General features: G+C 40.9%; 1 protein-coding gene across 6 annotated transcripts in view; it reads right to left on the reverse strand.

The window, feature by feature from the left end:
* MARK1 (microtubule affinity regulating kinase 1) overlaps positions 1–18,659 on the reverse strand; it is a 78,523-nt gene that overhangs the window by 37,629 nt on the left and 22,235 nt on the right. For all 6 annotated transcript variants that reach the window (XM_066618835.1, XM_066618816.1, XM_066618810.1 and 3 more), the window contains exon 2: positions 2,835–3,038. In XM_066618835.1, coding sequence (XP_066474932.1) covers positions 2,835–3,038 — 204 coding nt within the window. The remainder of the gene's footprint in view (positions 1–2,834; positions 3,039–18,659) is intronic.

The following is an 18,659-nucleotide window of genomic DNA, read 5'->3' on the forward strand; positions in this document are numbered from 1 at the left end:
CTTAAAAAGAAGACATTTCCTCCATATGAAACAATGTAAATAGAGCTTAATGGGGACAATATATATATCCATGACCTTCATTAGTCTTCTTACAGCTGGCTGTATGACCATTCTCAGCAAATTCTATTAAATGGCTGTATGTCAATCTGGAAGCAGGTACCAAGTGCAGCACCACAGGTACCCACAGCCTTGGGTACTGTGCTGGTTGATATCTTTGCACATTATCTGGATGATGGGATAAAGCAGTGCTTCTCAAGCTTTTTAGCACCAGGACCCAATTTTTTAAACCTATTGCGACTCACTGCACAGAGAGAGAGAGAGAGAGAGAGAGACCTAGAAAAATAAAATATAGTTTCTATTAATAATAAATTATTAATTAATAATAGGGTCCTATGTTCCCAAGGCTGCTAGAGACCTTGCATATAGTATGTGTGTGTAGACCAGTGTTTCCCAAACTGTGGGTTGGGACCCATCAATAGGTCATGAGCCAGTTTTTGAAACAAAAAAATCTTGCAAACACCTTTGCCCAGTTTGCAGAAGTAAATAGCTGGAATGCTAACCCTGTGGTATGAGGTAATCTTCATATCCTCAAAGTAAAGTGTCACATTTCCCAATTTTCTCTGGAATTTGGCATACCATAGATCAGTGCTCACCAAAATACAGACCATGGGCCACATCTGGTACAACACTGCATCCCTCCCCTGTGGGAGTAGCACTTACTGTTCCAGCACGCAGATCACAAGAAGCCCCTCCATCGCTGTTGCATGACCATCCATGCAGTTAAGCCTATCTGGAAATACAGGTGCGATATCTTCCGGGACAGTGGGCTACAAACGTAACTGCCCAGAGCACTTCGCAACAAAGACAGAGGGGCTTTTTCTCTGTTGCGTGCCAGAACGATAAGCACTGGTCTGAATGGGGACCAATTTAGTGCTGCACAGTGGTCGATCACACGTGAACCCATTTTCAGCGTTTTGTCTGGCCTGAAGTTCCTAACTGCACATCTTGCTCTCCAGTTCAGCCTATCCTGGAATGACTGCAAAGGTTTGGGGGAAACAGTCCTTGAACTTCATTTCTAGGGATAGTCTAGCAAATGTCTACACAAACATACTATATGTAAGGTCTCTAGCAGATTTGGAAGCTCAGTGCCCCAATTATTGATTAATAATTCATGAATTATTAATAGAATATTTCTGTCTTTTTTGTCTAGTGGGTTGTAATAGATTGTCATTTTTAGAAGTGGATCCCAGGGCTAAAACATTTGGGAAGCACGGGGTAAGGCTACTTGCAATTTTTAAAAAAATGTTTCAAAAACTTTTTGCAACAAAACGGGGTGGGGGTTGGCCAATGGCTCATACCAACAAGATGAAGTTCAACTGAGACACAAGAACATAAGAACAGCCCCACTGGATCAGGCCATAGGCCCATCTAGTCCAGCTTCCTGTATCTCACAGCGGCCCACCAAATGCCCCAGGGAGCACACCAGATAACAAGAGACCTCATCCTGGTGCCTTCCCCTGCATCAGGAACAAAGGAACAAGGAAAAAAGAATCAGAGGCACAAGTACAAGATGGGCAGTCTGGCTTGGAACCAGCATGTGCAAAAAAGATCTAGACAGAGGCCTTAATGGACCACAAGCTGCACGTGGGCCAGCAGTGAGATGAGGATGCAGAAAACGCAAATGAATTGCTGGGCTGCATTAGCAGAGGCAGAGAGTTCATAGCAGGAGAAGTAAGAATTCCACTCTATACTGCTCTAAGCTCTCAACTGAAATACTGCATCCAGTTTTGGGTTACATGTTTTAAAGGAGAACACTGATAAGCTGGAATTTATCAGGGTTCAGAGGACAGTGAGTGAGCAGTTTGGAAACCAAGTCCTGTGAACAACAATTAAAGGAGCTTAGTATGTTTCACCTGGAGAAGACTAGGAGGACAGCTGATAGCCATCTTCAAGTATCTGAAGGGCTGATATGCAGAAGAAGGGGAGGGTTTACTTTCTCTGGTTCCTGAGTGCAGGACTAAAACCAGAGGGCTGAAACTACAGGGAACTAGATTTAAGACGGACAAGAAGAAAAGTTTCCTCATTCTACGAGAACTGTCTGGCAGTAGAACAGCCTGCCTAATATAGTTGTGGGCTCTCTCTCATTGGAGGTTTTCAAGCAGAGGCTGGATGGCCTTTTCATCAGGGATGCTGCAGTCACCTAAGTCGAGATGAAGGCTGGACTAGATGGCCTCCAAAATTCCTTTCAATTAGCCTTCTATGACATTTTAGAATATTTTAAAATTTTATTTTGATGTAAAAGTTTGCATTGGTATAAAATGGAGTTAGACCTTTCAAAGAAAATTTCAGTCCAGGAACAAATCTTGCCTCCACACAAATATGGTTTATCCTTAAATAAGGAGGCATCTAAACATTATGGCAATGGTACTCCCAACCAGGCCTGCTTTGGATCTGCTACTCCAATAAAGCAGGGGGAGGAACAAAAGCACAGTATAAGTGTACAGGAAGAGGGAAATGAATCTCCCACACACCTTCCTTTCACACACCTCCTCTTTAAGGCCATCTTAGTGGAAGTTATTTGCACTCTTATAAACCCAGAAGAACCACATGCACACAATTCAAGGAGAACAGCACAGAGATTATTTTGTCCCTCTAGCCTGCAATCTGCCCATGCTGTGCTTTAAATTCCCCACCCTTTTGAATGGATTTAGCTGCAGACCCAGTGCTACCACCAACCTTTCTCATTTGGCTACAAAGCCTGCTAGAAATTCAGAGTCAGACAAGCATGTAGCCACACATGACACTGTTCACAAATATAATTAAAAACAGCTTACCTCTCTACCAGTAAGAACATGTCTAGCCAGCTTCACTTTTGCAAAATTTCCTTTTCCTATTGTTTTTAGTAAACGGTAATTTCCAATGTGAGGATGGTCTTCATTTGTAGATATGATTGAGTTTCTACAACGCGGTATGTTTTGTCTGCTACTTGATTTTGTGGGCTGGACATGAGGCTCAGTATATCCGTCAACAGAAGTATGCTATGAAGATAAAAAAGAACCAATTACAATGTTACATCTATATAAGATGAGTCATAAAACAAGTGTAAAAATACTCTATAGAGGGAAGAAAACTACCAATCTCACAGGTTCTGAAAGCAAAAGGAATTAGGGACACAAAGCATTTTGCAAGCTAAAAACTGCTCTGCAGATATTATTCAATATTTTTTGTTTTGTGACGTCATGATTGCTCTCGTGTGTTCATTTCAGTGCTAGCAAATCTTCAAATTGATAATAGCCAATGAACTAATTTTCTTTATTAATCTCTCTCTTTACTAAAAGTTTTAACACCTCTGTACTTTCAATTTCAGGTGGGAATTAAGCAAACTTCTTCATTTTATTTAACAATTACTTAGACAGCCTTCTTCTCCCTTGAGAAGTCTGGGGACATACTCAGGGAGAGGAAGTTCAGGAAATCACTGAACTTAGTATACAGCATGGCCGCTCAAACCCTGGCCCAGGGGATGGATCTGGGGTTTGGGCAGATCCGCCCAAACGGTGAGCGGACCTTTCAGATCCACCTGGGTGCTGCACAAATCCTTCTTGTTTGGAGGAAAGGGATGCTCTGGGCAGCAGCATCTGCCTGGGCATCCCATCGTGTGCCCTTTTAGGATGCCGGGCAGTAGATGCAACTGCCCTGAATGTCCCTGTCCTCTGAACAAGGAGGACTTCACACCACATCCAGGCAGAACACTTGGATGCAATCTGGTTGGGGATCACATTCCCAGTGCACAGTGATTGTGAGTTTGAGCGCCACTGGTATAAAGTTGTCATCCTAACCACAGTGTTTTAAATCTAATATTTTCACGATCCTTGAAAGTGGTTAAAAAAATACTACACAATTCTTTTAATTAATGTGAATAACTTCCCTCCCTGTCAAATATGCACAAATAGAACTGCACGCAAACATTTTGGTGGACAAGTTATTGCTAAGTACATACAGGAGTCACCTCAGCTTTTATCATCTTATTCAATTACTAGGTATATTCAAGTTCATGCTGTGACTATCAATTATCTATCTAACTTTAAGTGAATAAGGCAGCTTTTGGTGGTCTTAAAAGCTTCTGCCCTCAAGAAAAGAAAAAACACTGCAGTAGTGATACTGGGGCAGGTGTGCACGAAGGCACCAGTTTCAAGGAGATCAACTGTATCTCACAGTGGCCCATCAAATGCCCCAGGGAGCACACCAGATAACAGGAGACCTGCATCCTGGTGCCTCCCTTGCATCTGGCATTCTGACATAGCCCATTTCTAAAATCAGGAGCTTACACATACATATCATGGCTTGTAACCCGTAATGGATTTTTCCTCCAGAAAGTTGTCCAATCCTCTTTTAAAGGCATCTAGGCCAGATGCCGTCACCACATCCTGCAGCAAGGAGTTCCACAGTCTGACCACACGCTGAGTAAAGAAATATTTTCTTTTGTCCGTCCTAACTCTCCCAACACTCACTTTTAGTGGATGTCCCCTGGTTCTGGTGTTATGTGAGAGTGTAAAGAGCATCCCTCTATCCACTTTATCCTTCCCATGCATAATTTTTGTATGTCTCAATCATGTCCTCCCTCAGGCGCCTCTTTTCTAGGCTGAAGACGCCCAAATGCCGTAGCCTTTCCTCATAAGGAAGGTGCCCCAGCCCAGTAATCATTTTAGTCGCTCTCTTTTGCACCTTTTCCATTACCACTATGTCTACAGAGCAGGGCACAATATTTCTTCTCTGCTTATTCCGTAAATCTACTTATTTGCATGAAGCTTCTTCACACCACTGTGCCCTTGGTAGCAACAGATGCAGAGATGCATAGTAAATGCATCATTTCACAGATGTATTTTTTTACAATCTCCATGTGGGAAGCAGCAACAGAGGAGGTTGTCTTCAAAAATGAATGGTCTTATAACTCGAAACTTGAGATTACAGTGAGGCCGTACATTGATCTTTTATGTTGGGTCAAACTAAATGTCCTAAACATGTAGCCCAGTGTTTCCCAAACTGTGGGTCTGGGATCCACCACTGGGTCATGACACAATTTTTGGTGGTTCACAAACCTGATGGGGCAGATTAAGCTATGTGCATTAAGGGTTAAACAAACTGCTACTGGGGGGACCACTACTGCTCAATCACTATTATAGTCACATCTCTTGGCATTTATAAATCAGAGAGCAGCCTCTAGGGCCTCTAAAAAGTTTGGGAACCATTGATATAGCCCTTTTATCTTACCTTTTGAAAAAGTAGAGTATGCACAGTGAAGGCAGGTGGGTGGAGGGAGAACTGAACTCAAACTAAATAGTTTATCAGAAGCTGAGATTTCAGCAAAATGAAACAAAGCACCAAGTTGATTCCACTGCCAGATTTTTTCCTAGTGAACCCCATGCCCTCATTTTCAAGACATCCGAGATTAGATTTGTTTTGGAGAGAGTATATATGCAAAAGTAGCCATGTAGAATCATTCATTTTTAGAGTGGCAACTACAAACACAGAGATTATTCTATGTAATGGTTTCCTGGAGAATATAAATGAAACTAGTCAAAGTACAAGCCTTCTGTTTTATGTAACACATAATAATTAAATGATCATGCTTTGCTACTTTTAAATTCTCGGGGAGATAGGGAAATATTGGCCAGACACATATTAAAACACAGACCACATTCAGATGCGACAACAAATCATGGTCGGGATATAAGAATTCACCATGATGAGCCAGCGGTTTGAGTACTCCCTCTTTCCCTTCCCCAGTTCTTTAAGTGTGAAATACCCGTTGGTAATAAACTGTAATTTCTTATTTTGACTAAGTACAAGAAGCTGTAGTTTGTGCAAACCATACTCAACCAATAAACCAGGATCCCTTTAAAAAAACACAACACCTACCTATTTTGTTTACCATGTTCCACAACATAGCCAAAGAAAGTTATCCAAACTCTACCAGTGATTTCCAATAGTGCTTAGTCATGATCAACTTTCTTTGAACATAACCCATTGTAAATTACAACATGGTCAATCTTATCAATTAAAGGTACATGGCAAAGGCCAACCTCAAAAGATCCTCCAATATAAGCTCTGTGAAAATGCAGACACTTGGGAAACTACAGCCAAGAATATTTTGCATCCAGCTGAGGTCATCAAAAAGTTTATAGCACGTTTTATTCAACATCAAGGGCCACAAAGTTGTGTTCCCCAAGTTAAGTTCTATCCAAAAAAGAAGGGCATTCATGAGATTCATTCAATACAGTTGCACTAAATACACATCAACAAACACAAAATGCATCACACAAAATGAAAGGCACAGGAGAGGTTTGATGCTTTTTCTTAGATCTTCATGCAATTCATGTGAAAAATGTCAGGTTAAGGTTTTGTTATGGATGCCACTTCAAGAGAAAAAAGTTCAAGCACCAGTCTTAAGAAAAAACTAAATACAGTTTTATGTCTGAACCTAGCACCACTCTATTGTCCAGTTGAGTGCTTCAGTAAACACTCTCTGCCTTTTATTGTCAGCAGTTTGTTATATACGTAGTTTATGAACATGCATTTAAGGAAGGTTTATAAAAATGAACAGTAATTTGCATCTCTTTTTTCAGATTAATAATAATAATAATAATAATAATAATAATAAACAACTTTATTTATATCCCGCCCTTCTCCCTAAAAGGGACCCAGGGTGGATAAAAACAGAGACTGTGACCAGGTTTACAGTTATTCCACAAAGAAAAGCTGAGCTTCCTCTTTAAGGGAGTCCAGGATGCTATTTTGTCTCATATTAGTCTGCAGCAATGTGGGAACTGACAATAGCAATTGCCTCGTACATGCTGAAAATTGTGAGTCATGAAATTTCCTTATTTGGAAAACCCAAGCTTGTCTTATTGTGTAGGAGGACAGAAGAATAAAATGAGAATTTCCTTGGCAAGCCGCTTAGCACTATAGTACAGTATCTAAAGTCTTGATTCATGTTCCTATAATTCATTTCATTTCCCAGATTACCATAATCCTGTCTTTAAAAACAAATACTCAGAGAAACATACAGATCATAATTAAAATTTTATACATAAAAATGGATTTTAAGGAATCAGCGTTAAGATACTCTATTTTGATACTATGGCTATATCAAATATCAAAAGTAGGCTCCTTTGCAGGAAGGAAAAGAACTCTGACCTCACACACACTTGCAGAAAACATGCCCACTCAAAACAGCTTCCCAAGAGCAATTATGCCTACAGTATATGCAAGGTACTTTTCAAGCTATGTGATTCATCAGTAGGCAACACTGTCGCACTGAAGCACCCACTTGAAACCATATACTGCTGAAACTCAAATGGAGTTTATGAAGTGAGGGCCTTGAGACTAAATACAAGCTATGTCTGTTCCAGCAACTACTGTTTAGACTGGGATGAAAACATTAGGCCCGTGGGTCAGATGCAGCCTCTGGAAACTCTACCAGGCCTTTGGGCTCTCCCGGCATCACCATCAGCTACTGAGCTGTGCTGAGGTGTCAATGCTGAAAAGACAGCCTGTGTGATATTTGGGCTTTCCCATATAAATCATATTTACTTCCTACACAAATCTCCACTAGTTTCAGAATCTATATTCTAACTATATGGAAAAAGTTAGAAGTTTTCAACCGAGACCAGTTTTTGTTGTAGCTATTATTGCTGCAGACTTAACTTTGAAAGACAGGTAAATGCAACTGTTAAACTAGCAGAATAGCAGCCATTATGACAGGTATAGAGTGATAGCCCCTCTCTAGCATCATTTGGTATGTCTCTCTGCACTAGCTTCTACCCCAACAGGGTCCTTGTTAGTGGAAGATGAGTCACCTAACATAAGAGGGAATAGGCGGACTCCTCCTCTTCCTACTCCACAAGACATGCAAAATACAGTGGTTTATTTTTTCCCCATAGGAGTGAATGGTGGCCACTAATTTAGAAAGAAAAACGTAAAGTGCTGCACTTGGGAAGACCAGTAGAATGCAAACTAAGACTTGTCTCTGGGAACACCAGTCTCCCTCTCCTCCCATTGTCTGGCCAGTTCAAGTCCATTTATTGAACCCACATCAGTCAATGGGATTAACTGATATGTGCAGGGGAAAAATAAGCAGGCCACAATTGAGAACATAGCTGAAAAGGGAGCAAAACATGCCACTTGGCTAGAGATGTTGGTGACCTCAATTGGGGCAGATTTGCTCCCCGTATCCTCCATGACAAAAAAACTTAACCGAAAACACTGAGGAGTGACCTTGGCTCTATATTCACAATTCAATAACTGGCTTACGGATAAGATTAGGTTTTTTTTTTCTTTTTAAACTTGCATGTGAGACATGTAAAACAAATACATGTTAAGCGAAAAGGTTAGGAAACAAAAATATTTGAACGGACTCTTGCTTTAAACATTAAACCAAAACAGATGGGAAAAAAACACAGACTAAATTAACACAAGATCCCTCAGCTATGCACAGGAAACACAGAACTTGGCAGTCCATACACAATGTACTGTGGTCTATGGCAATTTCCCTGCTCACTATCAGCACAGTACCATGATGGTGTACAAAATGTGCCATGTTATCCCTCTGGCCAAATCCAACTTGCCTAAGATGCTTCTTTTCCCAATTCAACCATTTCCAAATTGGGTTTTTCAAATAAGGGACACAGAGAGTGGGTAGATGGAATCATATAATATATACATACAGGCACTTTCACTTCTCTCAACTAAATATTTAAAAATTATACTACTAACTTGCTTTGGGATAAAATATGTACGTTTTAAGTGAACCTTGTTAAGCACATACTTTTTTCAGAGTTGGAAAGATTCCAGGTGCACAGCCACACTGGAGCCTGAAAAAACCGATGCTGGCACCTAGATACTGGAAATGCTCTTTCCTGAGAACAGGTGACAAAAATCAAAATTGTTAAGAATTATAAGGACATTAACTTGGTCTTTATTTTTGAGAACATTTACGGCAGGGGCGTCAAACATAAGGCCTGTGGGCCGAATGTAGCCCTTAGAAGCAATTTATCTGACCCATTATAACTGGGCTCTCCCAGTTTGATAATTGGGCTCTCTCATATCTAGAAAAATATGATCAAGATTTGCACATTTCTGTTCTGCCATTTGCAGCTATAAAGTGTCTATGTGAGAACAAAGTACATATTTCTGGCCACTGTCTGCTTAGTGATGTCACTTTCTGCTTAATGATGTCATTTCTGGCCCTCAGCAGGCACAATGACTTCTGCCCTCTGTATTAAATGAGTTTGACATCCCTGGTTTATGGTGTGCATGGTGGGCTGGCAATTTAGTACCCTCCCCCACTTCTATGGAGCCAACTCTCCATTTCAGAACTCTACAGGATTTGCTGACTAAAAGAACAATTGCACTATAAATGGTTCAGTGGACTGGTTCAGTAGGCAGCATTACCTGCAAGAATCCCTGTTGCTATGCAAAGCACTTATGTAGCTGCATGGCGGGGCCTCTGGGCATTCAGCGATGCTAGGGAAAAAATGTTATCACACCCTGCACCCCATTGCTGGCTTCAGGTAAGCCAGAAACCCCCATCTTTCTCCAGCAGCAGCGTGATCCTGGGAACTGTGTTGCTGCAATGCCCCTGCCCCACCCTTTAAGGGGCGAAACCAAAGTGCTTCCCTGGCTGGTGGGTCATGACCGAATGGTTTGGGAACCACTGCACTACAATAGGGGCCTCCAAACTTTTTGGCAAAACGGCCACCTCAAATATCTGGCACGGCGTCACGTGCTGGAAAAAAATTTAAAATGTAAAATTTAAATAAATACAATAGAGACAAAACTTAGATGAATGAATAAATGGGCTCAAATTTCCAGGATTTCTCCAAACACCGACATACAACACAGAAATAAAGCACACACTTAAATGGACCTCCATTCCCCACCCCACAAGCACAGCTCCAGATGTTCGATCAACAGGGTCAGAGGCTCTCAGGGGGCGAAAAGCTGGCTGTGAGTCACATCTGCCCATGGGCCAGGGTTTGGAGACCCTTGCACTAGACTAGAACATAGGGCTGTCTTTCTCTCTTTCAGATTTTTAATGGATTTAAATAATGGATGAATCACTATTGCACTCAAAAGACATCTAAGCATTACAACTACTTTAGAATATGTTGCATGTTTTATGCTGCAATTAAAATGGCAATAAACTAGAAAACATATATACACAAACTGCTCCATGAACTTTGGCATTGACTCGGTAGCTCATCTACAGCATTAAGATACAGGTTCAAGTTTTGCACCTTCACTTATGTGGCCTCCTAACTTCGTCTTGTTTGATGCATTTCAGTTGACATGATAGAGCAGATTTCTCCCCCATGCCAAGACCAGGACCACCAGTCCTTAAGAAATTTGCCAATATTTTAGAAGCTTGTCAATTATTCTCGTAATTTCAGATCATGTAAAGCAAAAGCCCATTTGATTTTAAAAGTGGCGTTTCAAGATGACACAAAGAAAAAGCTTTGATAAACTCAAGTGTACCTCACATGCATCTGTCTAAGAAGGAATGACATCATTACTTATAAACACAAAGTCAATGACATAATTAAAACTTAAAAGAAAAATAACTTGTTCCCCTTTATTCTTTCCATGACAAAAGAGATGATAACCCCCCCTTCTTAATCTTCTTCCCACAGAATGAATGGATATGTATTTCATGGGTAAGATCTAGACCAGGACAGATTACAGTCCATGATTAAAAATAAAAATGTTTTAAAAATAGAATTTCTGGAATTTACTGTTAAAATGCTTTGTTTTTAAAAAAGCTTACGTGATAATAGTTTAAATTTAAGATGTGTTACACTTCAAAGATTTCATTATGGAACAGGGATTATAAATTCTAATTTTATATTATGAGACAATGTAGTCATACAATTTTTATTTTAATTCTGTAAACAGATGGACAGAGCTGGAGAAGAAGCCTGGAGATAAATCCAAGAATGGAGGGGCAGGCAATCAAAACAAAAGTGAAAGGATATGAGCAGAATATCCCAGAAGACTTGAGGTCTTTTATAATCTCCATTGTCCTGAGGTCCCTTTCCCTCACTAGAAGGAAAAACCTGTAATGGCAGCAGGCTCTGTTATAAAAAAATGCTCTGTTGTCTGAGAATATTTAATAAAGATCCTGAACCTGTGGGTGAGACAGGCAGGGAGGCAAACAATGCAGCAAAAAAATACAAAAAATACAAAGTCTCCCAAATGAAACAACATCATGAGAAGCGTCCCCTCTCAGAAGAATGCTGCTTTGAAGAGGACCAAAAGGAACATATCTGGATGTACAGATCTTCAGGCTAGTAAACTTTCTTATTTCATACTTTTCTTAAAGACTGCCTCTGACCTTAGCTTTTAGGTTGATATGGCACTATCCGTTTTGATGTGGTTGCAAAAAAAAAAAAAAAAAAAAAGATGAAATATGTCGATTTTCTTTTACAATATCAGCTTTAGCACTGAGCCTCAGTGTAGGCTATAAGTAGCATCATAATAACCAAATGCATTGACTTATTTTGTTTAGGAGACTCCATTCTCCCATCCAGGATTACAGTGACTATTCACTTTCAACACCACAATCATGCTGTTTTACAGTTTCAGCGTAATCTGCTAATTCAGTGGTTCCCAAACTTTTTCAACTGGCAGCTCCTTGACCTTCTGGGCCATTGGCCATGGCTCCCCATTAGGGCTACAATCCTATACTTTGTACAGGGCAGCAGGTTTTTACAGTATCAGCACTTCCCCTAGCTGGTTTCTGTGGCTCCCTGGGGAGCCAAAACTCACAGTTCAGGAACCATTGCGCTAATGTCAGGGAGACTGTTTCAGTAATATCAAGTACTTAGTATATCACCTGCAGTTAAAAAATAAAATCTCCATCATCCAGAAACCACCATAAGTTTGCAATAAAAACTAGAAAATTACAGCAAGGGCTGATGAAAAAATTGCTCAGTTTGTATATGCAACAAGCTCTTCTTTCTGAATGGTGAGAACACATACTTCATTAATATGGTTCAGTCACTACGACCAGTATACAGTCCACCTTGCAGAGTAAATGTTACAGAAAAATGGCTGGATAAAGTTATTTGAGAGAGAAACTGAACAGCATGGAGAAGGGGAAATCAAATAGGGGAAATCATTAGCCCGAGTCTTGGTGGTTGGCGCAAAGTTCACAAAGCTCCCACCTATGCTACGTGGACCCCTTTAGTTGCTGCACAGTGATGTCTTCCTGCGTTCGGTGATGACACCATACATCATTGCTGCACCGTTTACCAGGAACACTGGCTCCTACTGTATGTGCTTGTGTGCCAGCAGAAGAAGAAATCATCTTACAGAAAATACTGATACATCAGGAAATGCACACAGAGCAGAATAGTTACAAGAAGGACTAGTAAAATCTAGAGCAGGGGTATCCAAACATTTTGGCAGGAGGGCCACATCATCTCTCTAACACTGTGTGGGAGCAGGGGAAAAAAGAATTAATTTACATTTGAAATTTGAATAAATTTACATAAAAGAATTTATTAGACATGAAACTTCTGTGAATGAATGAAGGTTTTGCAGTAGCTCAAGGCCTATAAAAGACCTTGCACAAAGCAAGGCTGGCCTTTCATTCGCTGCCACTGCTGCATCACAGATGTGAAACGGCAAGCAGAGGAAGGAGCCCTGGTCCCACAGCTCCCGCAAGAGGCTGAACAGTTGTCCTCATGCTGAGACCAGTTGCATCGGGCCAGTGCAGGCTCCAGCAAGTCTCCGGAGAGCCAGAGGTTCATGGGAGACTGGGGGCTCCCCAAGGGCCGGATTGAGTAGCCCCTGGGCCAGGGACTGGGGACTTCTGATCTAGAGCAAAGTGTGAGAAATGATTGAAGTGTCCGGTATGTGGCCTGGTAACATATAATGTTGCAAAAGACCAACATATGGCTGCAATGCTCCTCTGATGCACTTTTTAGCCAAAGACATCAGTGCTCTAGAAATAAATTGTTGTTGAAATTGCAAAAATACTGTAGCAACCACCACTTTGTAGCAATTGCTCTGAAGAAAGTGGGAGGAACCAAGCTAACTCTCCCACAGGATGTGCAATGAACTTGGTGGTGGACTGTTTTGAGCACTGTATCAAGAATTGGGTCTAATCTGACAATAGTGAACAATGTCATGAAAAAGTAGGTGGCAATATCAGAGAGACTATTGAAGTGATAAACACTTACGTAAAGCTGGATTAACTAACTTTTTAAAAATTCAAAAATTCCATATTGCTTGTTAAATATTATGTGAGTTTGCTACTGAAGGAACAATCCAAAATACTTTAAAATGTCTGTCTGGAGATGGTGGTTGTCCCAAGAGAGCAAGGAAACAAAATCCTTCAAATATTTATGATTAATCTGCTCAACTGGAGACCAAACACCTTCACAAATATGAGTCTCAATCAGCTTTGATAACTAAAATAATCATTCTTTTTCCCCATATATAACTATAAAACTAATCTGAAAGTTTTTTTCAAAATAGATCAGTTTAAAATGTACAGTACGGGCATTCTAAAAATGAAATCTATTTTGGAGTTGTGGAAAATATGTAAAGATTGTACAAAGAATGCGCTTTTTGTATGTATGCATGCAAGAAAGAACAATAAAAAAAGGAATCATGAATAAATTGAATCTGGGTAGTGATTTAAATCAAATTCACTCTGATCCAGACTGGCACTAGCTGCTGCTCCAGTCTAAGGAACAGCATGAAGAGCAGACCTCAAAAGGTGTATGAGGAAAAAAGTATTCTCTGCTCATGCAAAAAGAGTTTCAGCTCTCCTTTCCTAATTACAAAAAAACAAAAAAACAAAAAAAACTGTGTGCTATAGTAGAGTAACCAAGTAGGCCCAGGGAGAGACAGGTTCAAATTTCACCCAATTCACTGGGTGAACTTCATGATGGGCCAGTCACCATCTCTCAAGGTTACTAAAAGAACTTTACTTGTTACCCTGAGCTCCTTGGAGGAAGGGTGGGATAAAATGCAGTAACAATACACCACACACAAGTTAAGCCATTTCTGCCCAACTTTGCATATACACCAGAAGGGATCAAATGTGGGCTGGGCAGAAATGGGTTAAGGAAGATTAAGAATCTTCAATACTACATAAGCACAGATTTTTCCCCCCACTTTATCACAGAATTGTTATTAACATGAAAGGTCTTGGGTTATTTAAAGAAAAATAAACTATATTAGGTTCATATCACACATAAATTATATTTTAATTAATTACGAACAGTAGGGAAACATTTCCCAGGAGTACAGAGTAGTACTTTCCCTTTCCCAAACAAAGGTGAAAACAGATTATATTAGCACTTTCAAATAGAAATATGTAATTAATTCTATAATACTATTTCTGCATAATTGGAAGGAACTAATATTTAGTCCAACATATTGTGTGTTAATACCATGCAACCACCCAGCCTATCACAGGCCAAGCTACATAAGCCACACTACTGTATGCCATAGAAACAGAACAGCAAACGCAGTGGTTCTCAAACATTTAACATCAAAACCATTTTTTAGCACAACAATCTGTTCGGGACCCACCCAGAAGTGATGTCAGGGCTGGAAGTGACATCAAACAAATTAAAATAAATTATAAATAAAGTAAAACAAATAAGTAAGAGGAAACTAGTCCTGTTCCACTAAGTGAGTTTTCTCTGTAGGCTGTCTACAGTAGCACTCCCACCCACCCACCCAACCACACAAGCAAGATTTTCAGCCTTACCCAGTGCCCAATTCAATTTAACTTCTTATATTTAAACCATATCACTATCAGGACCCAACAACCTTTACAAGTCTAAAAAGAAAAAAAAATTCACCTTACCAGCTCAAGTTTCCATGTTATTCTTTTTATTGGGGGGGGGAAGGTTGCCTTCTGGAGCATTTGTTAAGCTCCACTTTCATCAGAACAGGGTCATTCTGGTGGCCTTGCCTTCCTCATTGCCTGACCTGACCACGAGCCAAGTCACATTTGCTTACTTGCAAGTAAACACGAACATGTAGCTTAGCTTTACTTTCCATAGGGCTCAATACATTCATCAGCTTGGAGGGAGGGACTTCCTTCTTGGATGCTTTTGGGGGGCTGCATTCATCAGATTGGGACCAATCGAGTGTCACTGGATACCTCTAAGTCTGTCCTTTCCAATGGTCTAAGGCAGGGGTCTCCAAACATTTTGGCAAGAGGGCCGCATCAAATATCTGGGACGGTGTTGGGGGCCGGAAAAAAAATTTAAATATAACATTTATATAAATAAGAGATGGAACTTAGATGAGTTAATAGATGAATGAATGAACTCATTCGTTCTAACTCTCTGGCCCTTAGAACACCCTCCAGATGCAACCAGAGCACAGTTCCAGTCATGTTTGGCCAAGTGGGCCAGAGGCTTTCAGGGCACAAGAGGCTGGCCGCGGGCCGAATACAGGCTTGCTGTGGGCTGCATCTGGCCCCCGGGCTGGGGTTTGGAGACCCCTGGTCTAAGGCAAGTTTGCCAACTCATTAGTAAATATGGCTCAGTTTCACTTTCTATAGGGCTCTACGCATTTGCCTTCTCAGCTATCAGCTTATCAACTAAACTTAGCTTCACAACCCACCAACAATCAGGTCGCAACCCACAGTTAGAGAAACCCTGCTATACAGCAAATTTCTCCATTCTTTTAGCAGAAAGCAAAATTATTAGCTTACACAGGAGGACGTTTATCCTCTTGCATAGGTTATGTTTATTATATTTAAGTATAAAATGTTCATCCCCTGGGGGCTGGGGATTAGAATAGGCCCTCGGTTTGGCTGTACTTGTCGTAAGAGGCGACTAAACAGCCACCGGGTAGATGGGACTCGTCAGCCTGGGAAGGCAGCTCATCTCAGAGAAGGAAAACTCTGATCCCAAACCTCCACTGCCTTGTGGCTGCATCCAGTTATGGAAAAGGCTTCAGGAGTCAACCTTGAGGCAAAATCCGGAGCTTTCCATTGGACCATTTCAGCGACGTGGAGAGGGGGGATTTGCTGCATGGGTAACAGCCTATCCTCCATACCTACTTTACCCAGGCTTCATGCACTGGAAAGGATACTCTGTTCCAGAGCCACCATTCAGAGCGTGACACCATAGTCTTCCGAGACTGAAGGATGCCAACAAGAAGAAAATGTTCATACAAGTTTTTCCTATTTGAAACACTTGAAGAAGTTTACAATAATTAATATGAAAATTGAATTTTATAAAAGAGAGAGGAGTCATATGGGTGAACAGAGCAGAAAGTGGGCAACCACCTGCAAATGTTTTGGTTGCAAGGTTACATTAAACGATTGCTTCAGCTGTATTTAAAACCTGAATTAACAAAGCTACCCAAATGCTGAAAGATAAATGATTCTCCAATCACTAGCCTCTAGTACAGCTCAAGGATTTAGGCTACAATTCTATACACTGTATACAAATTTATCTGGGAGTAAAACCCATTTAACTCAGAGAGGCTCACTTTCCAGTAGAGGTCCATAAGACTGTGCTGTTCATTCTGCTTTGTCATTCATATACAAGAACACTAGAAATATATATATTTTTATTTAACCCAAATGTGAGCTAGCACTAGAAACCCCCAATTTTCTTCTTCAGATCAGCCATTTTCAAGCACTGTGCCGTGGCACACTAGTGTGCCGCAAGTGATCCACAGGTGTGCCACAGGAATTTGGGGGAAGATCATTTATTAGTAGGGCCAATGGGGATGTGAGCCCTCCACTGACAGTATGGTGGGCCTTATCAATTGTCAAAAACCTGATGGAGTGCCTTGTCAGTGTGCAAGATTATGAAAAAGGTTGAAAACTGCTGCCATAGATACTCGTGTAGGCAACAAATTTTTGCCAAGTAATCAAGCTTAAATTATCACCTCGCCTTCTCTCCAAGGTCAATCAGAGGGCAGAGTTTTTCAATTCTGAAAAGTTTAGTTTCTTGCTGTTTCAAGTGGCAGGCATGCACCTTGATCATTAGAAGCAATGCAGAGATCATTAGAGGGCTGTTAATTTTTATGGCAACTTTGCTGGGAAATTCCAGCCAAAGTTAACCTTTTATTCTCCTCCAGAGAAAGGGCTCAAACTCTTTCCACTTAGCAAATGCTTGCACTGGGCAGAGGTCTGTTCTTTTAAATACCAGGATGTCATCCTCCTCTCCATTTGAAACAAAGTCCCAGATTACAATTCAGTGTACCATTACTTCAGAATAAGACCCATGGAAAGCAGTGGGTCTACTACTGAGACAATGTTGCAACTATGTGCAGCTGCACTTGCTCATCTCTCTGCTGTTAACTGAATTGCACACTCCCAGTTATATGTTTTAAGTTGTATGTTATATGTAGAGTTTTCCTTCTCTCAGATGAGCTGCCTTCCCAGGCTGACGAGTCCCATCTACCCGGTGACTGTTCAGTCGCCTCTTACGACAAGTACAGCCAAACTGAGGGCCTATTCTTATCCCCAGCCCCCAGGGGAAACTCTGATCCCAAACCTCCACTGCCTTGTGGCTATACCCAGTTGTGGAAAAGGCTTCAGGAGTCAACCTCGAGGCAAAATCCGGAGCCGGAGTCCCTGAGGCAGTTCATGGCTGAACACAGTCACGTTCTGGCAACTCCTGCAACGTCGCTGGAATCAACCGTATTGGCTTCTGCCTTTCCATTGGACCATTTCAGCGACGTGGAGAGGGGGGATTTGCTGCATGGGTAACAGTCTATCCTCCATACCTATTTTACCCAGGCTTCGCGCAATGGAGAGGACACTCTGTTCCAGAACATTATTCAGAGCGCGATACCATGGTCTTCCGAGACTGAAGGATGCCAACATACCTATATGTAGAGCTTCTGGCTTAACACACCAGACACCTTAAATTTTGATTTTGATTCATGGATCTCCTGCAGTGGTTCCCAACCTTTTTCACTAGCATATACCTCGGCAACCTATTTCCATAAATTGTATCCTTCCTATTAGCAAAATGTTTGTAATTAATAATATAAGCGCTCATCTCCTCTATATGAAAACTCATACTTCATGTTTTCATCACAGTATTTTCTCTTTTTATTTGTTTGAAGAAGATGCTGCCTTTGCACTATTTTGCACCAGAAGTGTGCTGAGAAATTCTGGGTGACTGATCACTTTCCATATTGTTTCAGCTTTTTTACTGTGCTGGTTTTCAATCACTGGTTCATTGATGAATTGATGATCAAAAACTAGCTATCGGTGGGGCTTTCACAGCCAACTAGCTACCTCCCTTCCTGCCTTGCTGGCTCTGCAAGGCATTCTGGAGCACTACCTGCCTTTTTCTGCCATTATGCCATTCTTTTTCAAGTACCCCTAAAGTTCCTGTTGAGTGCCCCTGGGGGTACAAGAACCCCAGGTTGGGAACCACTTTTTCACTGGTATGTTGTTTAGAGTGTACTTACTCTGATAGTGTTTACAAAATGTTGGTGAAGACCAGAATTTAAAAAGAATAAAAATGTATCTTATGATCCTTTACCATGTTTTTAATAAATTAGAGACTGTACAGTTCTTAGGTAACAATTACTGGTAGGTTATTTTTCAGGATCTGGCCTCATGGGTGAGTGTCTGCAGTAATTCATGCAATGCCATA

Source organism: Tiliqua scincoides, chromosome 1 (assembly GCF_035046505.1).
Source record: "Tiliqua scincoides isolate rTilSci1 chromosome 1, rTilSci1.hap2, whole genome shotgun sequence".
Classification (NCBI taxonomy): domain Eukaryota; kingdom Metazoa; phylum Chordata; class Lepidosauria; order Squamata; family Scincidae; genus Tiliqua; species Tiliqua scincoides.